The following is a 22,963-nucleotide window of genomic DNA, read 5'->3' on the forward strand; positions in this document are numbered from 1 at the left end:
TAAACAATTTGAAGAACCGATTTTTCTGGGGCCTTTTGATTGGATCAACAGGAGATATGTTTTTATTATGGAAATAGGTAACAGAAAGGGAGAGGGAAACAGTTGGGTTTGGCGATTTGCCATGCTTTTGTGGGGCGGACGTTTGCTGGGTTTGGGAGATTGTTTTTCTTGGTGGTGATTTTTTTGGGTTCAGGTTAATAATGGAATGGAGTATGTAGAGTCGATGATGAGATATATATCTTACGATCCCGCCCGCTACCAATCTTTGGACTGCCGGCGCTATTTGATTCCTGATACCCTGACTTCATTGCTCATTATCAGACGTTCTCCTAGATATTTATCTCCATCTACACGATATCAATAGTCACTGAATCGTCTTCACCAAAACAAAACAAAAAAAAGCAACACCATTACTCAAAATGCAACTCACAACCCCTCTCACATTCCTATCTCTCCTCAGCCCAATCCTCGCCCTCGACTACATATCAACATATAATCTCGGCGCTGCCCGTTGGGACGCAACTCTGACCGACACGCCCAATAACATTACTTGCACCATCACTTACGACGATACTTCTTCCCTCCTCATCGCAGATTCAGATGGATATCTCAGTAGTGCGGTTGCGATTGTGATGCCATGCAGTGATTTGAATGCCGTTGCCACGACTGTTGTTGGGAAAGAGAGCTCGAGTGTTAGCTATACGGTACCCGGAGGAGAGAAGAAAGATTTTGTGGTAGCAAGTAGGACTGTGTTGGAAGACGGAGAGGTGATTATGATGTCTTATGGAGCATGAAGAGGGTGTGATGGAAATCTGGTGGATGTGAGAAGGAGATAACGAAGGAGGAGGTAGAAGGGAGAAAGGGAATAATGGAGTTGCGAAAAGAAGAAACGAAGGATACAATAGGGTCAGATCGGGAAACTATACAGGAAGTGGTAATGGCAGGCGTAGAATGAAGGATATGTACGAAATCACGATCGAGAAGTACTTAATATGGCTCTATAAAACAACAGCTGCGAGCGAGAGTAGACGGCGAATGAGCAGACAGTCAGATTACCAAATTTGATAAGCTATAGATATTCGACTTTTATACGAATAACCTCACACACATCTTGCATTTTTGTGCATTTCCGTGTAGTTGGTGCTCAGAGCTCATTTTTTGCATGCACATTATTCATCTCAATATATCTAATACCCCTGTTCCGTTCAACAACCACATGATAATCACAAGGATATCTCGTCCATTCCTTCTCTGCCTCTTTTTCAATATTTTCCAATATGATTTTCGCCGAAAACATCTTTTGCCCAATAATGAATCGTATGCGATATGAAATTGTTTCAAGTTTCGAGGGTCTGGCGCATATGGTGAACTGTGCAATCCTCGCTGTACCATACAGGGGGTTAGCTCATCCAGCGGGATCCACCTCTGTGTGAGTCCTTTTCTGGAAAAGATGTTCATTTCCGCTGGGAAGACTTGGCGTTGTGTAGCTTACGAGTTGAGACATGGCTGTGATTGGTTGTTTTCACAATTGGTAGAATTTTTGAATGTTTGTTGTTTGATCTAAAGTGACGTATAAAATCGTCGCAAGCCATGTGACAGAAATCCAAGTAGAGTATTCTTCAGTATTGTTTTCTTAATTAAGGAATGTGTGTCAAACTCAATACCAGACAGTGATGTCCCCATATAATCTGTTTCCAAACAGACCATGAAAATCTCGAACCAGCCTACATATCCAGTCATAGACATTACCCACACATCCTCAAGATAGACATCTACTTCACTAGCACGCTCTTACATACTTCAGTGCCGGCAACTCTCTACTTTGCCATCCCTCTCCTCTCCTAATCCTTCCATCGCCCCTTCCTGATCCATCACCACAAATCCACACACCACTTATACCACCTTCTTGCCATCCAAAACAACTTAACAGCTGATGTTTGCGCAGACTTCCCTTGTCAGCCGATAATAGTGTGTATCCTGGTACAATATCTCGGCGCCCAGAAGCCTCCTCAAGTTTTTCGCGAGTATATGAAGCTATCAGGTGATGAGGTAGTGAAGGCGGCGCATCTTTGTGACCTGGAGTGAGCCTCATGAGCTCTGCGTACCAACGCGTACTATGTTCTTCTAGTTCCGCATGACTTGGCAACCCTATATACAACGTCTCTAAATTCCCGAAATATCTTAACTCAAAGATTGGACAGCTGAACGAATCACTTGCTCTAAGGGTCAGGTATGTTTGCGTGATCATTATATGCCGTATGAGATGAGTTGGAAGATCTGGGTCCAATGCAGTCTTATCAAGTGCGTCATTTTCATAGTGGTGCTCGCAGTGAGGATGGTAGTGTAGGATGTCAACAGCGTGATGGAAATATATAGCGCCCCGTCTGTTTAGCATGGAGGGGTTGAGGACCGAGTAACTCTTCAGAGCAACTTCACGAGAAGCTTGACATGCCTGGGTAAGTGGCGGTGGCTGAGATTGATATCTGTATGTATGGGATTCTGGAGCGAAGGCAACTTTGATAATCCGAGGTACAATGCTGTCTGGTTGAAGAGAAAAATAAAAGATTTTGAGTTGAAGTTCGACTGGGAGTCTCCTGAATTGTGGGAATGATGACATTTTGGCGTGTTTCACTTGAGTCAGAACAAGAGTGTGGTACAAAATTGGGGGCTTTGCTGTTCGTCCGAAAGGGCCGAAGTTGGCTGTCTACTGTGATTATCTTCGAATTTGTGAACGTTTGGCAAGTATCACGTTGGATTAACAACAGCTTCACGCCAAAAATATGCAACTCTTGGTTTTGCGAGGATTTTTAGCCACGGGCGAATGTATCGAGCTTCCAAAGGACGAATCTCTTATAGATGGAGCAACGGCGAATTCGAGAAAATGGTCTGGTCTATTGCTAGTTCGCGCGCTGGCAAAAGTGAGACAGAAACTGATTGACAGCACCGTATTCGTGTGAGGTCTAAAATTTTGCAGTTTAGTAAAAGCTTTGTATCGTCAACAAATACGAATAACTGCTTGCGTGCATGAAGCAAGAGAATGGTAAGTCAAGATCGGATTATACGGCCAAAAGCCCGTCCCGAGATTGAACAGAAAATACTTCAATTTGGCACAAATATTTTATTGTCCAACAATTCCTAGATCTTCAGGCTTCGGGATCAGCCGCGAGACATGTTGAATATTGATGATATCGAGAACCGAAGGATCTGAGATTGGGTATCTGAAGGAAAGATGAGATGATATTCATGGTTTATTATCTTCCTCATAGTCACACTCAATGGAATGTGACTGATGTTGAACAAGAAAGACCACACGACAACGCGCTGGCTGATGATCCCTCCCGAAGATCCCTCTAGCTTCACTCGGTCTTTAACAGGCACGTAACTTTACATGGCCGCAATTTTTTCCCTTGATGGTGTACGGCCTCATATACGGGCTCAGGCTGCGTATATCACCTGAAGCTTCAGCCGCAGGTAGTGTAGCACAGAGGCTACGTGTATGTACCCAAAACCAAAGAGCGGGGCAAGATAGGATTTTGACCTCAAGCATGCATTCAGAGGCTCTCAGCAAGATAATTTTGTTGTAGAGAAAGAAATGGCAACTCACCATAAAGCTGATATTGTCGTGAGAATTGATAGATATTGTTATTATTGTTGTTGTTCTTGTTGGAAACAAAGAAGATGGAAAAGCAAGAAGAATTGAAGTATCAAATAGCTAAAACCTAAAAGGAGACCAACTAAAACCCTCCTACGGTACAGCATAGACCAACAATAATGGCTTAAGACACACATTAGTGGAATAACAGTGGGGAATCACTAGAATATCAACCATTGGCGCCAGTAACCAGAGATAGAATAGCGATGGCAATGTTATAGAATAGCTCCTGCCACGGCTGTGCAGTACAAAAGTAAGGTTCGATGGCCATGGCTGGCGCGAATGGCCACAACATATCATCTGATTGTTGTTATCGAATCCTAACCATCCGTAGTCCTTTACGTGAAGAACACATGGTGTAAATGCAAATGACATTGTGTGTCCGATAGTGTTTGACTGCAGCAGTAACACCGGTACGCAGACTCGATTGGTTTTCGCCAAAAAGCTAAATCGACGGTTGAAGGGGCGTAATGATGAAGAGACGGAGTTTGATCTGGTATACCGATACAGCAGTCTTTACTCACAACCTTTTCTCGAGGAACTTCATGATGAAGATAGGTACCGCGACAACTTCTCGATGGGCGCTTAAAGATGGGCTACATCGACCTTTATACCTATTGTTGTGCTTGGCCCTAACTGCTGATTGCGGATCGCAGAGCTTGGCTATCCACCTTTGAAATAAACGACAAGCGCTTTTTACAGGCCGCCGTCTGTTTCAATTGCCATCACTGGCCCTTGGACTTTGTAATCGGCATGGAGGTCAATTCAATTTTACGTGAAGACCCACCTACTTTTAGTAGGTATTGGCTCGTATTCCGACCTACACAATAGATGTGTACAAAGGGTTGAAATAACTGAAGGAACTCCATTCATATATTCTATCACATACTTTTTTTCTCTCTGATATTTTTTGACTGGAAAAGTTCACTGATAACACCTCTCGATTCAATATGGGCTTCAACATTTGGTCAGAAAAGCCAAGCGAAAGCTTACCACAATACTCACGGTTGCCACAACAAGAGCAAGCTGATACCCACCCTCATTCAGCATCTAGGGAAACATCGACTCCATCAGATGTTTTCTCATACATTCGATTCATTCTCTACTCAATAACGGGCATCGCTTTTATCACATCTTTTCTTTGGGCCGGTCCCACCGCTCTTCGTGAATATCTTAATGCCCCATCCTCCTCTTCCTCTGCTCTACCAACAGTCACAAATTCCTCTGCTCCAACAATTAACCTCATAATCGCTTCTTTCACATCGAAAAGTGATTCGTCAGAATGGACAAAGAGCTTGAAGAAAGATAACTTAGCAATCATCCAATACGATTCTCCAGCGTCTACATCCAAAGGTTCTGAAGCCCTCATCTATTTAAACTACCTCTACCAATCTTACGATAATCTACCTTCTGTCTCCATCTTTCTCAACAAATGGGAAGCGACAGAGCTTAGCTGCCCAGCATCTGAAACGGATCTAATCAATCGTCTTGACCTCGCCACTGTTCAGTCTCGGGGCTTCCTTCCCTTCTGCTTCCAGGATGCATCAAGCATGGAAACCAATGATTCCATCATCTCATTATTTCATAAGAGCTTTCCAGAAAAAGAAGTTCCAAACAAGTTTTCAGCTCCGTGTAATGAATTTGCGGTTTCGAGGGACGCAATCCGTTCAGTACCGAGGGAGCAGTACTTGCATCTTGTCAATTTGCTAAGACCAACATGTGCGGAATCTGACGCGGGGAAAGAGTGGGACGTTATGTGGCCCTACCTCTTCCTACAAGACGATACAGATGAAGTTACTCCTTCAGAAGCCTTATGTCGAGGCTGGGGAATCTGCTTAGGTGCGGAGGATTAGGCAAACTTCAATAGACTGTGCCATGACATGGAAATGAAGTAGAGCAAAAATTGCAATTATTTGTTTGTTCATTTTAAGGCCTTTTCCGGCTTAAAACAATCTATCATTTGATTAATTAATTAAGAACCTCATAAGTATACATGAATTTTTCAGCTGTTAATGTTCCCCCCATCATAATTGTACAAGAAGATCGTGTTCATCCCTTAAGAATCTTCCTCTTTCGAACTTTGATAAGTGTTCCAGATCAATTTTCACCGATCTGACTGAAAGCTGCTGATATTGAATGCACAAGAGAATCATCTGTAATGTTGTTGATAAATTCTTGACATAGGCGGCAGCACTCGCATCCAAATTCAGTTACAAGCTCAGAGCGTTAGATCTGCATCGATAGTTACAGCTAGGCTGTACTATGAGCTATGTGGCTCGGAGCATTCTATTTAATGCCGCTGTTCCGCAGCATCGCAGTCTCCCTAAAGATTTCCAGGGTGGCAATTTGGTACTAGCAGTGCTTATACCACTATCTTCGAGCTAAGACGTCACTGTCTCCAGATGCTTATCTCTCTTTTGGTTCAACTCCCTCTTCGTATCCAAAGTCCACGGTCCTAACTATTCCTCCATACTCTGAATCTTCTCGCGAATTGCTCTTTTGTCCAATGATGAATTCCTCGCTTTCGTTCTCGCCCGTAACTGTACTACCTCCCGGAATTCCTAGTCGCGACTTGTTATCCTTCGTTGCCGGAGTTGATTTATCATGGCTTTTAAGAGGATATGAATGGCCTTTTCCGTGTTGCGCATCTCCACTACCGTACATGCGCCCCGAACTTCCCAATACTTTGGGACAATATTTTCGCATAAAAGGTCTTAGGGTCGGGGCACATCCACCGACGATACTAAGGTTAAGCTCGATAACACACCAGAGCAGGGCATCGACTGTGTCAACTATAAAACGTATCAGCAGGTGCAAATCAAGACTTCAAAGCTGAAGAGGAACATACGGGTGAGATCAGTGCCCTTGAGCAATACGTATAAAGACTTTAGGCGGATGATACTAACGACACAAACGCTGGTGAAGAAGTCAGCATAGAACCATCTTTATGTGGAAGTTCGGAGACGTACAAGCTTCCCATTATCAATATACCCCCAACTCCAATTTTCTGTCTGATAGGGATCTGTAAGTTCCACATCATTGGAAGAGGTGCAATAACGGTTGCAAAGTCCGTTGCAATACCTAAACCGGCCTGTGCGAAATAAAACACAGGCCTATTGATACATCTTGCTGTTCCTGCATATTGAATATCCCAGGACGCAGATATAGGACGGCAGCTAAATAGGTTCGCCAGAACACTTGCAGACGAATAGCAAAATGTGAATGTAACCAGACACCAGATAACACAATGAAACTTCCGAGACGGAAATATGCGTCGGTAGAAGAGAAGAACGGACGTCTTTGCCATACCAGTTGCAGCACAGAAAAGCATGGCAGCAATGACGTTGATCTAGAATTTCATACCGGTCAGCTCCCGAATGTAGCAACATTTATGGAGTGCTTACCATACTTTTAAAAAATTGGGATACAAATCGTCAAGTGGCACATCATACAGATGTTTTCCGAGTCCATAGTCGAGTACTGGGTACATTAGTAAGACATAGATGGGCATTTGGGAAGAGATCTCACAATTCAGAATACATCCCGTTAAGGCAATTGAAGTCAACTTCATGGAGGAGCACATCGTCAGTTTCAACTTCTATCTCTGGGGGAGGCATTGGAAGTACCAGAGCAAATATCATAACATCTACTCATAAACACTAGGTTAGAACTATTCTTGTACGAAAATGCGGTCATGAGAACTTACAATCATCAGCGGCAAAGATTCGAACGATTCTAGATCTAGTGAAAGTCCGAACGGAGACCGCCATTATAGCCAGAGGAACGAAGACGCATATAACCGCTACGAGCCCGGCTGCATGATATGGGGCCTGCGAATTTGGGGTAATTCCTGGAGGCGGGGGAACGGAGTAGACGATACCATCGTATGAAGACATAATGGCAAAAGCTGAGTTTGTGAATTGGAATGAAAGACTGGTTCTCCGTATGCTTGCTCTTATTCATATTCATATCAAGCAGATTTCGCGATGAGTACCAAGATTCTTTTTGCGCTATGATCTTCGTACAGTAGTTTCACTCCATCAATACTTGCGAGGTGTCATAGTAGCCGTTTACTCAGTTCAAGCTGGATGTGCGGATTAAGGAACGATATTACCTTCCAACATGCATGTGCAAATTTATTGGGGAGCGTGTTCCCCAGTAAACAAGCATAGGATCTACGTGACTTACTTGATGCAAGGATGATCTTATTTCTTCATGTAAAACATCCCCTGGAGCGACAAGGGGTTAACATACGTTTGGATTCTGGAATCTCATACGAAAGATTGAGAAGCCAAGATGCAACTCCATCTCCCTTGCTAGACTGTTGCCATAGACTTTGCGAGAACCACTGCTATATCGAACTCAACTTCTAGGGACAGAAGAGTATCAAGAGATCGGCTTAAAGTAATTTGAAATGACGAAGGTTGCCGGGACTCCTCAATTTGCGTTCAAGATATGGCCACTGCCGTATCTATACATCTAGAAGGAACACAGTTGAATGGCTCCAATCATCTTTTACACAAGTGCTTCATATCTTTGCTATATTTTCGACTCACACTCTAGTATTCTGGATACTTATCATCCCTAACCCAGCGTCAAGATTCTGTCCTGGGTCCTCATAGCTCGTGAAATATCTTGAATCACATGTCCTGTGGGACTTTCAAAAAAAAGCCTTATAAAACCACGTTGAAAATTTCTTCAAACTTAAAAGCAAGTATGAACTTCCGTCATTGTTTTCTTCTCTTTCATCTCCAATTTGATGTAGGAGAATAGGGCGGTCATTTCGGATGTTCTAAGACCAAGACCCCTGGTGCATCACTAGTCTCCAACGCTGATGACGGCTTAAAGTTCTAGGATATGCTGGTAAATCGTGGCATGGAACGTAGCATTTTATGTTGGATTTTACGAACGTATTTGAATGGGAAAGTACCGCCAAGGAACATTAACTATTATGTTGACGTTGAATCGCACTACGAGTACACGTGGTGATGCCTCCGCAGGAACTCCTGAAAACGCCCGGAGTAACAAGGGCGTTGGTATGCTGAACTACTAACCATCTTTGCTTTGTGTTGGAGGGGTACCCGGTAGCAGTTTCCATTGATGTACTGGATGAATATTCATTGCTAATTTAATATCTAGAATATCTTCTATCCTTCTTTTTCCAAGTAGTTTTTGGTCTTTGCTGGCTCGCGATTGTCAGACAAAAAACGAACACATAAACCACAATAATTAGAGAAACTTTGAAAATAATTCTTTACCAAAATTGAATCCAAAATTTATTCTATACTGTAAATTCTCTCAAATGGAACAATGAGATTGATTTACTGAATATTATTACTGAAACTTCTGAGAATAGGCACTGCTTTATCGTTTTGATGTCAAATTCCAATTCAGAACAGATAATTTTGATGTTCGTCTGTTTCTGACGATCGCGAAACTGGTCTTTTCTTCTTACTCATGATAGTCGTGTAGCTGGGTCATATTGCATCGACATTGTTGAATGGAACGACAAAATATCGGAAGGCTCTTCCATAATTACAGTAAGTCAGAGTACAAATTGTCTGTTTTAGGGGTGATTGTAATTGACTTGATGATGATATTCGCGATTTTTTCTAAGATCGATAGGCTCCCCTCGTTTCTAGGCGCATCTTCGGTAAAATGAGCTATCGTTACCTTAGATTTGGCATTTTAACCCAGCTCTCTGATTGAGTATAGAATTGAGATTGCGATACTACAACATCCTTCTTCACTTTACCATGTACAATCGACACCCTAGACGGTCATGAGGAGTGTTCGAGTCAGTACCAATAGTTTAGCGGGCGTCTTTCCTAGCACAACAGTACGTAATACCGGGGCGAGCCGAGCCAGAAACCGGTAGCCTAGGGAATATGGAGAAAGAAATAGGCCGAGACCTAGTGGCTGAATGTCCAAAAATTAGAACTCTCGTAATAGTTTGCGATATTATCAGAATTGAAGCATTTGCCCTCTACAAAAAGAAGCTGATTAATCTGTGTAACATCACACATCTGAAATGATCCTCATAAACCATCTCGGCACATAAATATGGTGGAACACACTACAGATGAACCTGGATATACGGGCCTAAAAATTTCGAGGCCTAAATGCCCGTATATAGGGGTTTCCTGTATAGTAAGGTTAGGCAACAAGGTATCAACTCTGAATAGCTTCAATTTTTTTTATTAAAATATTCTAATAATAAATTCTGCTGTTGATTTATAGTTGTTTTTAATACTAAATCCTGTTTTTTTTACTCTAATGATCTTTTAAAATATAGATTTTCAATACCTTGCTATTTCTAAAATGAGATTAAAATCCTAATAGTTTTAAGAGCTTCAATATTACTAATAACCTTTTCTTAAACAATTTCACCTATATCCTTTTTGTTCTACTCTATTGTTTTTCTTTCTGCTATAATCGTATTAACAAGTAAATCCAAATCGTTTTCTCTATCAACTACACACTCTGAATATAATAATACATACTCCTTGATGTTGGGTACACTAGTAATAATATTCAGTGTACATAGCCATACTAAAGTCGATTATAATACCTTTAATCCTTCCTCTAATCCTTTCCATATATTATATAGCGTTTTAGGGTATAAGCCCAAATCGATATACTCTGATTTATTCTAATAATTCGATATAATATTAGCTTTGACATTATTCCAAACTTGTATTCCCTATCAAATGAATTTCAGTATATTAAACTCCTAAGAATAATTGAAATCTTAATCAAAATATTTAACTATATAGTATACTGAGTAATATCACAAATAAAGCTTCCAATTAACTATAATACCTTAATCAAAAAATTAATGCTTTACCATAAAATTAAATAATAGAAATTCGATTCTAATATTAATGAGACATTAAATAATATTAATTTCCTTTAATACTAGTATATAAACTGAGAAGTTGTTTATTAATAAGAGCACTTTCTTTTTTTGAGCTCTCATTAAATTATCAAACCATATAAAGTATTCAAGAAAGATCTTATTTCTTATTTAAGTCTTTTTATTAAATCGATATTTAACTTCTAAATTATTAAGATTTGTAAACCTAGCCATTTTAAATATATTAAGCATTTTAGTTATATTTATTATCCAAAAGAGGAGCTTATCAGTTCCAGAAATATTTATAATAAAATTGAATATAATTCTAACTTTATCCTGCTTTTTGCTTAGTATATCGAAAATAATAAGAATACATTCCAACCTGGATTTCCAGAAAGTAACTATTTCGTTGCAATTGTAGATATCGTTTATATAATATCGTATATATATATATCGAATTTCTTTTATTCTAATCTCTAATTCCACATTTATTTAAATTGATAAAGCTTCTTCGAATTAATGCTTTTCCTACATACTTGCATACATTTTAAAGCTATATAAAAACCCATTTGATTATATCTTATTTTCCTTAAAAGGCAAAGGTAACCCTTTATATTCAAAAAGCTTTTGTTAGAGCTTTATAGCTTTTATTCATAATATATTGCCTATAATAGATTCTACATCAAAACAATAATTGTATTATATCTGCTATTTAAGTAGGGCTTCTTCGAGAGTAGAATAAAGAGGTTTTCAGTTTTTTAAAGAGATTAATTGATATTTCGAAAGATCTTGTAAATCAAACTATATATATTCAAAGCTCAATATACAGCTTAAGATTTGTTTTAGAAGATTATTACTATACATAGCTCTCCATTATATGATAGCATCTCCATAAGTCCTTTTACCATATTTAGAATCCTACTATTAAGTTCTTAAAGCTTTGTATTATTGATTCGTATAAAAAATTCGAAAAACAATATAACCATAGCGTTTTATAGACTTTTTAAATAACAATAACAATACTATAGGGATATTTTCAACACTTTCAAAAAATTCCATTTTAGATTAATAAAATTTTATATAAGGGCATCACCATAAATAGAACCGTATACTCTTATATAAGAGTATACCCGTATAGATCGATTTCACCATATAAAATTTTTTGAGGTTGAAAAATATGCCCATATAAAGGGGATTCCCGTATGGCCCGTGCCCGTATATCCAGGTTCATCTGTATAAAGATCACTCCTCAAAGAGGATTGTCTGTCCACTATAATACAGGGGTTTTATAGTGGGAGCACATGGGGGCTGTCCCACTCGAAAATCATTCCCATTTTTTTTATACTGAATATCCAAAGATGTACCACAGAGTTGCTTCTATTCGAGGACATGGCCCAATCAATTATGTGTATTGATGATATATTCGAAAGAGATTCTGCTGAAGGGCTTAATAGCCTCGATCATTGGATAACATCCCGCCGTCAGATAGCTCTCCGCTACTTGATTGGATTCGTGTTGGCGGCTGGAGCTGAATAAATGAATAAACAAGCCCACCAGGCCCTTCACTTGAGGGCAGGTTATAGCGCTCCGATAATATCTCTGGTCAGGATTCATCCATTCACAAGCATAATCCAGCGGCAGCAGTAAGCCTTGCAGATTGACAATTGACGGTCATAATCAAAATCGAATCCAGGGAGTGATAGGAAAAGTTAGGAGCTCTTGGTATGTACGAAGTAAAGAAAACAGAACAGACCCGGTATCTGCTAGCCCAAACTTATCATGTGCGACTGGTAACCCGCACACCACGTTTTCGGTAGCGTGGTGGGTTTTCGTAGCTTGAAAAGCAGAAAGACGCGATGTGGAGCTTATCAATAGTTCAGTGGCAAAAGTAGTGAACGGCAATCTGCACCGAGATTGTCTTCACCGCAATTAATCCCCGCGTTTCCTCACGTACCGATAGGCAAATCCGAAATACAATGCTACGATAAAGTAGGGGTGTACATATTAATCTGGAATGGCGGCAATAAGCCATTAGATGGAGGATGAACTCCCTCGCACCTAGGTGATTTCGGTAACAACGTGTGTAGAAAAGTTTCGATAATTTATTTTACCGCCAAGGTTAGTTTTCTTCAAGAAGGTATGTAAATACACCTTTCCGTGCAATCATCATTGTTGGTCGGTTGTCGATTGCTTGCCATTCTGGTAATCAAGTAAAAATTATGGCGGGAGCTATCCTTGGTCTCATTCTTAGTCCGCTGTTTTTCGGCAACTGGGTTTCAGCCGACAACTTCATCCGCGATGTCGCGAGCGATGTAGTAGGGTGTGCTACAGTTGAAGCCATCTTCCCGGACAAAGTCTTTTACTCCAATAGTACCATTTACCAGTACGAAAACAAGAATTTTTGGTCTCAGACGGAATATTTGAGCCCTGAATGTGTCTTCCGACCTACGACTGCTAGAGATGTTGCTGCCGCAGTTGCACTCTTGGGGACGGCAGAAGGAAAGTTTGCTGTAAGAGGCGGTGGCCATATGGCAATCAAGGGGTCAAACAATATTGACAACGGCGTATTGATGGTCATGTCAAACCTGACGACACTGTCGATATCTGATGATTATAGCACTCTCTCTGTAGGGCCATCTCATAGGTGGGGGGAAGTATATAGTTATCTTCAGACCTACAATCGCGCTGTTCTCGGGGGTCGCTTAGCTTCAGTCGGTGTACCAGGGCTCCTTCTTGCTGGTGGCGTAAACTTTTATGGCAACCAGCATGGATTCTCTGCTGATATGGTCATTGGGTATGAGGTGGTCCTGGCAAATGGCACGATTGTATACGCAACCTCCAGCTCCTACGCCGATCTCTTCTGGGCGTTGAAGGGAGGCAGCAGCAACTTTGGTATTGTTACAAGATTTGATTTGAGAACAGTTCCATCGGAAGGAATTTGGGCTGGTATATACACCGTTGCACAGGAGTATATCCCGGAATTTTATGCGGTAAGCATGTTCTTTCTTACCGTTTGACAGAGATATGCTAAGAATCAAAGGCCATTGCAAACTACTCCACGAATATCGTCGATCCACTTTCTCACATTGTTCCTGCAGTCATCCCTGTTGACTCAACCACCTCTGTTGGCGCCGTCATCCTCTTCTATGATAGCACTGATATCAGCTACCCTGCTTGTTTTGAGCCTTTCACTTCTATCCCGAGTATTAGTAACACTTTGGACTTTAAGACCCTCACAGAATTTTCCCTCGAGACAAATACCGCTGTAACACCTAATATTAATGACGTGTTCGTTGCGGGAACGATCGTGGGCAAAACATATGCCGAGCTTCTTCAAGGAATAAAAATCATCAACGACACATTTTATTCAGCACTTCCTGAGCTGTATGCTCAGCTACCGGCAGAGAACATTTCCATCATCGAGCTTGACTGGCAGCCAATCGGTTCACTTTGGTTGAGTGCCTCTGAGGCAAATGGGGGTAATACGCTAGGTCTTGATTCTTCGAAGGGCACATACCTTTGCTGGGCGGAAGTTGTAGAGTGGATCGGATCATCTTATGATGAAATTGTTGCCGCCTGGGTCGAGAAAACAACTCATGCGATCAACAATGCTACGGAGGCGGCCGGGCTATACGATCCATTCAACTACATGGGCGATGCAGCTGGGTTTCAGAGCATTTTCCCTGGATATGGAGCAACGAATGAAGCCAAGCTTTTGTCTATTTCGAGAAAATATGACCCAACCAGACTTTTCCAGACATTGATGCCAGGAGGTTATAAAATTGGAGTTTAGGGTCAGCCATTATGTTCAAGAGAGCTTGTATATAATGTTGCGCAGAAGAACGCACAAAACGAAGGTACTTTTGATACAAAATGAGTCGTGATTATGTGAGTTGTCTCAGTTGCTTAAGGTCACCAGGTTAACTGGATGTTGATAAACATTATAAAATATTCGATGATGCCTCAGGCATCAAAGCGGGCTCTGATCCCGGATATTAGTCAGCCACCATGCCACCCTTCTGCGTTTGTCTTTTCTGCTTGTGTTCAACTACCTTCTAAAAGTACTCCGTAAGTACATCTATCGGAAGATACAGTTATATTATTTCAAGTAGTCATCTACTATTTCTATTTTGATGAAAGCACCCTCCCGACATATACATGCGTCGCGGTGTTCGGATTGTGATTTCGGAGGTCGTCACTAGATTCGATCGATGTTTCCACTCTTACCTTCTTCGAAGTTGGTATCTAAATACGTCTAGCAAATCAATATCTTTGATATCATGAGTTTATTCGGAGTTGCATGGAAATCTCTTTGCATGTATGGTGATGTATGGTCTAGGAACCATTTCCATTGCGTCCTCCATGTGTACCCTCCATTCCAGCTTCCTTTTCCGTCACATACGATTGATCCCAAAGTATGGGTACGCGTTGGTATTGGGTAAGCCCAAGTTGGGTGTTCACACTTCCATCGTCTAATCATAGCTATGGATAAAAGAGATCTGTCAATGGCATTTTACCCCGCTTCAACATCATCCTTTGCCCAAATGATTGATTTTGTGCATCTCACCTGCCCCCTCCAGATATCTTCAACTATGTGATCTATGCAGTCAGTATACAATGGGGGCCAAAACTAACACCACTGAATCGCGTTCTCAATAATATTTGCTCGGCGAAATGTCGCATCATACCCGTATGCAGTCAAACTTCCGCGTTTGATGCAGAAAATCGATATAACCATCGGCAGGTACATCTTCTGATCTGACGCACGTATTGATATAATTACATACATCTATATTCAATATTCAGCCCCCACCCCACCATATCATTTCTACAACTTAATAAAAATTAAAATGCAACTTCATTGCGTATAAGTAAGGTGTTGATGTATTTTTGGTATCAATACATTATCCATATAGCCATGAAGGCTCTACAACGTAGAATCGACGATATATTGATGGAGGGCTGTGTCTGGTTTAATGACACTTCAAGTCCCTTCCAATTTTATAGTCGTCGGGAAACCATATTTATCAATTATGTACACCATGGAGTTCAAACACACACATCCCAGACTTTCAAGCAGAGTATTTGATGAATCAAGTAAATCCTCATCTGAGTCGACGGAAACTTTCCTGGGTTTCATTGAATCACCTCCATCTGTTATTACTTTTCCAAGACCAAACTCTATATTTCCATTGGATAAATATGTACCAGATGAGAAAGGCTCGAGAGAACGGCTCCTGCAACATGAAAGACAGTTCAGCGATCTTCAGGTACCGTTGGTGTCAGAAAGTAAAACCATCTCGACTTGGAAATGGATTCTAGTCTTCTGCGGATTATCTATAGGGGCATTTCTAGCAGGTAAGATTCGCATATGTCGTTGTTGAAGCTCAAGGGCATTCATTGTTTGTTCCTAGTTGACAAAATTTAGGGCTTGATGCTACCATAGTTGCCGACGCTCAAGGACCCATTCTCCAAAGTCTGGGAGAAATTGAAAAGGTTGCTTGGATCGGTGTGGCTGATCCACTTGGATCTGGAGCTACTATCCTACTTATCGGTTCTTGCTATGGGATCTTCCAGATCAAATACATGTACATGTTTAGTATGTTGCTTTTTGAGGTAGGGAGTGCAATTTGTGGAGCTTCGAATTCAATGAACGTTATGATAGTTGGACGGGTTATGGTGGGTATTGGAGGAGCGGGAATTGATCTAGGGTAAGTTGCCTCTTCTATCTCTTTGGGTTCCTTGCTTGTTGTATGGAAAGTTCCTCTAATCACTTGGAAATATTGAATATTGAAACACATTGAGGGAGCTGAGGTGATTGGCAGTCATGCTGTATGGACTGACCATATTGTTAGAGCTCTTAACTACCTATCTAAATTCACACCTCCACGTACCAGGCCCATCTACAACGCAATCCTTGGAATCTCCTTTGGACTCGGCAACATTCTTGGTCCAGTAATTGGCGGTGCTTTCGCGAACACTCCGGCTCTCGGGTGGCGTTGGTCTTTCTATATCAACCTTCCTCTCGCCGCAATCATGACTCCCCTGTTCCTCCTTCTTTTGCCGAAACACAACCCTATGCCTTCCATCTCAATATCACAGAAGCTGAAACTCATTGATTTCCTCGGTTTCGTCTTACATGTTATCGTATGGGCTTCTTTTCTCGTTGGTGTCACAATGGGCGGCTCAACTTGGTCCTGGTCATCCATTTCTTCCATCGCAGTCTGGACACTCTTCGGAATATCTCTTTTCTGCTATATCATCCAACAATCTCTTTGCCTTCTTACCACTTCCTGCCATCGCATTTTCCCAGTTCATTTCCTCCGTTCTCGAACACTCATTCTTCTCTTCATCGCTACTGCTGCGACCATGACAGCACTCGTCACACCTATCTTCTATATTCCTCTTCTTTATCAATTTGCGCATGGCTCTTCTCCTATGGCATCAGCACTCAATTTGATTCCTGCAATCGCGGCCTTTTTCATCATCCTTTTATGCACAGGTGCATTACTCCCGCGAATTGGTTATTACAAAGCTATTTATATTCTCGCCTCAGTTTTCATGATTGTCGTGGAATATTCATGAGTCGAGTCACTATCAATACGTCCAATAGAACAATTTATCTTTATTCTATCCTGATAGGTATAGGAGTAGGAATGATCTTCCAAATAGCCTACGATATTGGTATGAGCAAAGTGGCATCGATGGGTGCACAGGATACCACAGCCACCGAAGAATCAGGCGGCGACGAACAAAAACTTATTGCGTATATAAATGTCGCACAAGTGGGCTGTGCGGGTATTGCACTTAGTATTGCGGGATGCATATACCAAAACTTGGGAGTGAAGAAGCTTCAAGAAGTTTTTGGGGATGAGGTTCCGGTGGAGATTATCAGGGAAGCCTTGGGTGGTTTGAAGGGGGAGGGGCTAGGAGATATGGGGACTATTGATGGGTATATTATGAAGAGTGCATTAGATGCAGTAGTGGCGACTGTGGGGAATGTCTATTGGTTGGTTGTTGTAGCGGGTGTGGTGTGTGCAATTTGTGGTCTGAGTATGAAGTGGGAAAGAGTGGTTTTGGAGCCGGAACTGGAGGGAAATAGGAGATTTAGTGTCAATTATGAAGCTATCGTTTGAGATTGTGGGGGACGATGTTTTGTGTGCAATACGGTCGATTTAGGCGGGAAGGACTTGGATGTCATTTTCTATAATATACTTTCAACGATGAATACGATTGATTACGATGGCTTTACAATCTCAATAGGCTTTCCCATCTATGTAATCATGGCATTTAGTACCTCGACAGCATTGCTCAGTAGTCTCCATCCTTCTCGACACCCTCCGGCCACCAAATCATATGCCCGCCTCCATCTGCATGCTGCCTCCCAACTCTCGTATAGAAATCTCCTAACATTCTGAAGCCCAATTTTCTATACAATTTCTCACCTTCGATACTAGCAGTCAATCCTGCAGGAACATTCTCTTTCCCCGCTCTCTCTAAAATATATCCCATTAACAATCTGCCGATGCCTTTCCCTTGGTACTCAGGAAGTACAACGATACTGTTTACATGCCAGCGATTTTGCCTCCTTGGGAAAGCTTCCGGAGACCAATAACGCTCTTGATCCATTTTGATTGAGTGATTGAAAACGGCCCTGTTGGGTTTTGATGTAGCACGGTCTGGCCGGAGGTAATTATATAATCCGAACAAAACTATTAAGATGGAACTTAACATCCATCTCCCAATTCTTTCCATGCCGCTCCTCTCGTTTACAAATTTCTCGACTCCGGAATCTAGACCTTTACGACTATACATCCCATAGGCCAAAAGAACATCAGGCGACTCGGGAGAACAGACTACCAGAGTCAGAGTCTGAGGGTTCAGGTAGGATTTTGTGACGCCTTGTCCAACGGATATTTGTTGATCGCGCGGATACTGTTTTGCGTGAGGATCTAAGAATTCGCTTACGGGGCTGGAACCATAGGCTGCGATGACAATGTGTGTCATTTGAGGGATATCGAGCAGGGTCGCGGGGCGAAGAATGAAGGGTTGGGAGGGCATTTTGGATGTGTGAGTCTAGATGACAACGACTGGATTATGGGATGCGTAGAAATGATGGACGATGATTGTTAGCAGTTTTGATATTCACTCAAGCACTCGAAAATTCTTACTAGGCAACTATATATATAGTGCAATCAATACATCACGCCGGATGACTGACACGTTCAAAATTGCTTACACCGAACTCCGATCTCCGAAAACTTGGATGGACCGGAAAATTTCCCAAGTCACAATGATTTTTATATTCGAAGATGGGATATTTGGTTTCTGCTCACTGCTTTACACTCTAGTAACAAGTATCTTGCCGACGGTGTCGTGGGTGCTACTCATCTCATGATTGGACATGAAGTTGGAGTTCGGGACTAATCATGTGATTGCTGTAGGTTATATGTCAGCACAAGTGGGATGTAAAGGAAACGTCGACGAAGTTTTCAGGCAGATACGTAGGCTCAGGGGAAACCTGTTTATCGTGAAATATATAGAATATGCTTGGGTTGGTGAAGTCTCCTCGAGGTCATAGCCCCATCAGGAAAGTGCATTTTGTTGGTAACCTTAGGCAGAGCATGAACTTCGATGAGACTCCTTGAAGCCTCAAACTGCAAGTAACACACCATCAACTCATGCACAATCTGAGCTGCTTAAGTTGTCAATCGAGATAAGTTGCTATTGTCCAGTTAAGAAGAGAGGTATTCATATCGTCAGTCATGGAACTCCTATCGATATCTCGAATTCGTAGCCACATTCTTTTATAAGTCTAGTGGTGCATCACTAAATGCTATGAAATGGTTAGCACAATATGTGTCCTGGTATAAACACGGTAAGAGCCCATTTATTCGTTATTCAGCTATGGTTTCTACTAACATCATGTAGAAAAAACACATCGTGTGCCATGGAATGGTGGTATCCCACCACGTAAAGGCGAAGAACCATATGCCGAGGGATTTGGCCCAGCAATTTGCATGTGGACCCCTGATGATTGGGCCTTTGATCCATCCTTTATTGCTTTCGCGGTGGAAGACTTATATTTCGAGAGATTCGACAGACATGATATTGAGATACTCGAACAGCTTGCAGTAGGGCTGGATGGAGATGGCGAGATAATAAGAGTGGGTATTTGGGGCAACAACGAGACGCAAAAACGGCTCGGACAGAAATACGGTTGGTTCGAAACATATGCTCATGTCGACAAGATAGCTAGTGAGGAAAGTGGCTGGGAGGATTTCGAAGTATACTTCACCCATCTTGAGGGCTTGGACTTGCGTTGTAGAACACCCATGGGTTTTCACCCAGTGAGAAATGATGACGAACTTCCAGATTTTTGCCTCGAAGACTGGATCTTTATCAGGGATTGTTCTCCTATCGATCCTGGTTTCTCGACTGCTTATGATTTGAGACATATGCAGCTCTCAAAACAAGATATTCAGTCGTTATCTTCGGCCGTTCAAGCTTCATCCGACATAGAATCTCATAGAAATCATGACTCTCCATCGTCTCCTTCTCCGACTAAAACAATAAATAGCAGATCCAAAGACCGAAATGAAACGCCACTTAAGTATGAAGGGCTAAGAGCAGATCCTACAGATGAGATTGACACTGGAGCTTGGGATACACGAGAGAACTTCCCTGCGCATTTACAGGGTACTTCAGTCCCATACACGCGTCCCAAGGCAAGATCAACATGGAATACCGAACTAGGAACCGTACTTCTAGCACCCGCTCCCGACACCCAACTCCTCGGCTTCTCAACCACCAAACTCCAAATATCTTCGCACGCCCAACACACTCTCAAAAGCAACCGCTACCATGAGCTCTGAAACCTCGAACAACTGTGCCAAGCTCGCATTCTCATTTTCGATCCATATCGTGCTCAGGATGGAAGAGTTTCAGACACCGCGTTGGTCTTCATTCAAGGCTCGCCATATGCTCGACATCAAGCGGTTAAACTTTTTACTGCATTTCAAGATAATTTGGAGAAGGGATCGATGGATTAGAATGTCAATTTTAGGTTTTGGGGACCGGGTCGCTCGAGGGGGAGAAAGGGGAATGATTTGAAGAAGATGAAGTGAGGAAAGTGAGGATGGTGAGTATTGACGGAACTTTATTGGTGTATTCAAGAGGATTCAATTTGCGGGTATGCATCGACTTTTTGAATCAGGAAATGATTTTTTTGCGAGTAATTTCTGCTGCGATAGTATGAGATATTGATGAGAGGGGCTGTGTGTATTGGGGAAAAAAGTAAAGAGTGTTCGAGCATGACAATTTCTCATGAATCCGTCCGTTGCTACCAGTTGAAACATCTGGAGTAAAGAGCATGAGGAGATGAGTCTAATGGTCTTTTCAACGATTTACATGAACACAATGAGACTGTATAATTGGAGAAAAAAGGATATAAGTCTAGAATCTTACTTACATTGTATGAGCTCATCCACTATCAAATAAATCAAAAGCAATCACAGCTATCTACACCAAATTAAGAAGATACCTGCACAAATACGCAAATCGATATCCAAATATTTCTTCTGGACATCCATTTTCTAAGCGAACGTAATGCAGTAATCTGAAAAGCCAAAAAGAAAAGTTCCTCGCAAGTTACCCATTCCATATTCAAGAGTGAACAAACACAGTCTGACCCCATTCAACTATCCAACCCCACCACTTACTTCACTGCTCTCCCAAAAATCTAATCAACACATACCCATCCCCATCCTCGCCCTTGCCATCCCTATGGACATCGGACCAGCCATCCCATTCGAAGCAGGAACCTTCTCCGCCCCCATAAGCTCATCCGTATTATCCATTTCCTCTACGAGCATCTTCGCTTGCACCATGAGTGCTTTGAGAAAAACGTTATCTGTGAGATGCGCAGGAATATCCACTGTTGGGAGAGTCTTCTGAGGCTTGGTCTGCTCAGCTGTTTCCTCGGTGTTACTAGTGGGTTGGGAATCGCGAAGAACGCCTTCCATGCTATCGTCTCTCTCAATTACTACCTTATCATTCGTAGGTGTAGATGTAGAAGCAGTCGTGTAACTCCCGCTTTCCTCCTCCTCAGCACCATCATCATGTGCTCCCGTAGCACTCCTCGCAATACTCAACAGCGTAACAATAAACAGCTCTTTCAAATAAGCAAAAGTGATTCCCTCCGTCATCTTGACAACAAGCGAATATAACTCCTCTCCAAATTCCACCATATCCCCTCCATCCCCTCCCAACTTTCCCCTCCAAAATTCCACATACGCTCTCCGCTCTTCTTCATTCGGAACCCTAAAACAGTACTTCCGATCAAATCTGCTTGGTCTCTTGCTAATACTCGAATCTAATTTTCCCAAATGATTCGTGCTGCCGATCATTAGGATTCCATCATTGGACTCTAGTCCATCTACTTCGTTTAGAAAGTACGAACGAGTTTTCTCGGTGACGAGGGAATCGAGATCTTCAAAGATGAGACAGGGAGCCATTTTGCGGGCTTTTTGGAAGATAGATGAGATGGCCCATTTTGGGCCGTGGCATTCGCCGTCAAAGGATTTGACATAGAGGGAGGGGATCGGGGATGGACGAGAGGAGAGAGTTGACATGAGGGCTTTGATGGAGATGGTTTTGCCATTTCCTAATGGAAGGTTTTAGTAAGGAGGGAAATGGGAGGGAAAAGTTTAGGATGTGAAAGAGAAATAATTCAAAGTTAGATATAAGGAATAAAAAGAAGTATTTGGATCGGAGAGATATAAATCGATACAAGTCCTAGTGGAGTGCATGTTCATGATTCAGTAGACGATCCTGGCAATTCTTACCTGGTACACCATGCAAAATGATCCCACGTTTCCAAGGCACAGTAAGCTTCTTATACAAAGCCTGATTATCAAAGAAGCTCTCCACGTCAGCGATAAGATTGGCTTTCAACGCTTTGTTGAGAATGACTTCGTCCCACGAGGAGCCTTGGACAGATTCGTAAAGATTCTTGTCTTTGACCCATTGTTGACTATCAAAGACGTATATTTCTTCGTGGAGTTCAATGGTCCAGGCACTGGCGGCTAGAATCAAAGCATCGATGCCCCGGGCAGAGGGGTCATCTTCTTTATCTGAAAGGATAAACTGCAACTTCAAAGTGCTGAACCCCTTAGGATCGTCGTATTGTGCTCGATAAACAATGTATTTCATATTCTCCCACGTGTAAAACCACCTGCGGAACTTGACCTGTTCGACAACCGTCTTTGGCTTGTTGTCAAGACGAGATCCGGATGCATGGTATTTGCGGATGGTCCATTTAGCGTCTTCATCATCTGCGGAATCTTCAAGATCCTCATTCATCGTCATCTTTATCGTTGCGCTTAGCAAAGCCAGAATCAGCGTAACCTATGAGATCGCATTGGTCAAAACTAGTTTGTACGACTTGAGAAAAT

The 22,963-nt window shown here is 42.0% G+C and overlaps 9 protein-coding genes across 9 annotated transcripts; 5 read left to right on the forward strand and 4 right to left on the reverse strand.

Moving 5' to 3' along the window:
• Positions 1-419: 419 nt before the first annotated feature.
• EAE98_010066 (uncharacterized protein) lies at positions 420-794 on the forward strand (the record flags this gene model as incomplete). The annotated part of the gene is made up of 1 exon (XM_038957687.1): positions 420-794. One exon carries the CDS (start codon positions 420-422, stop codon positions 792-794), a length of 375 nt encoding a protein of 124 aa, XP_038805913.1.
• Positions 795-1,780: 986 nt separating this feature from the next.
• EAE98_010067 (uncharacterized protein) lies at positions 1,781-2,617 on the reverse strand (the record flags this gene model as incomplete). The annotated part of the gene is made up of 1 exon (XM_038957688.1): positions 1,781-2,617. One exon carries the CDS (start codon positions 2,615-2,617, stop codon positions 1,781-1,783), a length of 837 nt encoding a protein of 278 aa, XP_038805914.1.
• A 1,985-nt stretch (positions 2,618-4,602) lies between these two features.
• EAE98_010068 (uncharacterized protein) lies at positions 4,603-5,505 on the forward strand (the record flags this gene model as incomplete). Its single annotated transcript, XM_038957689.1, has 1 exon — positions 4,603-5,505. One exon carries the CDS (start codon positions 4,603-4,605, stop codon positions 5,503-5,505), a length of 903 nt encoding a protein of 300 aa, XP_038805915.1.
• A 553-nt stretch (positions 5,506-6,058) lies between these two features.
• Positions 6,059-7,548, reverse strand: EAE98_010069 (uncharacterized protein; the record flags this gene model as incomplete). Its single annotated transcript, XM_038957690.1, has 7 exons — positions 6,059-6,444; positions 6,501-6,568; positions 6,622-7,001; positions 7,062-7,132; positions 7,181-7,217; positions 7,279-7,298; positions 7,359-7,548. 7 exons carry the CDS (start codon positions 7,546-7,548, stop codon positions 6,059-6,061), a joined length of 1,152 nt encoding a protein of 383 aa, XP_038805916.1.
• Positions 7,549-12,462: 4,914 nt separating this feature from the next.
• On the forward strand, positions 12,463-14,638 carry EAE98_010070 (uncharacterized protein). The gene is made up of 2 exons (XM_038957691.1): positions 12,463-13,498; positions 13,549-14,638. The coding sequence occupies exons 1-2, from the start codon at positions 12,728-12,730 to the stop codon at positions 14,299-14,301; spliced, it is 1,524 nt and encodes a 507-aa protein (XP_038805917.1). The 5' UTR covers positions 12,463-12,727; the 3' UTR covers positions 14,302-14,638.
• Positions 14,639-15,541: 903 nt separating this feature from the next.
• EAE98_010071 (uncharacterized protein) lies at positions 15,542-17,644 on the forward strand (the record flags this gene model as incomplete). Its single annotated transcript, XM_038957692.1, has 4 exons — positions 15,542-15,866; positions 15,937-16,219; positions 16,364-17,031; positions 17,151-17,644. 4 exons carry the CDS (start codon positions 15,542-15,544, stop codon positions 17,642-17,644), a joined length of 1,770 nt encoding a protein of 589 aa, XP_038805918.1.
• Positions 17,645-17,819: 175 nt separating this feature from the next.
• EAE98_010072 (uncharacterized protein) lies at positions 17,820-18,569 on the reverse strand (the record flags this gene model as incomplete). The annotated part of the gene is made up of 1 exon (XM_038957693.1): positions 17,820-18,569. One exon carries the CDS (start codon positions 18,567-18,569, stop codon positions 17,820-17,822), a length of 750 nt encoding a protein of 249 aa, XP_038805919.1.
• Positions 18,570-19,346: 777 nt separating this feature from the next.
• Positions 19,347-20,383, forward strand: EAE98_010073 (uncharacterized protein; the record flags this gene model as incomplete). The annotated part of the gene is made up of 2 exons (XM_038957694.1): positions 19,347-19,386; positions 19,440-20,383. The coding sequence occupies 2 exons, from the start codon at positions 19,347-19,349 to the stop codon at positions 20,381-20,383; spliced, it is 984 nt and encodes a 327-aa protein (XP_038805920.1).
• An 870-nt stretch (positions 20,384-21,253) lies between these two features.
• EAE98_010074 (uncharacterized protein) lies at positions 21,254-22,877 on the reverse strand (the record flags this gene model as incomplete). The annotated part of the gene is made up of 2 exons (XM_038957695.1): positions 21,254-22,173; positions 22,355-22,877. The coding sequence occupies 2 exons, from the start codon at positions 22,875-22,877 to the stop codon at positions 21,254-21,256; spliced, it is 1,443 nt and encodes a 480-aa protein (XP_038805921.1).
• Between the last annotated feature and the right edge of the window lie 86 nt (positions 22,878-22,963).

This window comes from Botrytis deweyae, assembly GCF_014898535.1.
Source record: "Botrytis deweyae strain B1 chromosome Unknown BDEW_033, whole genome shotgun sequence".
Taxonomy (NCBI): domain Eukaryota; kingdom Fungi; phylum Ascomycota; class Leotiomycetes; order Helotiales; family Sclerotiniaceae; genus Botrytis; species Botrytis deweyae.

Excerpts from the sequence above, each read along its gene's own strand:
- EAE98_010070 (XM_038957691.1), top strand. The coding sequence starts at position 12,728 with ATGGCGGGAGCTATCCTTGGTCTCATTCTTAGTCCGCTGTTTTTCGGC. Across the intron at positions 13,499-13,548 it reads ATATCCCGGAATTTTATGCG|GCCATTGCAAACTACTCCAC; the intron begins GTAAGCATGTTC and ends TAAGAATCAAAG.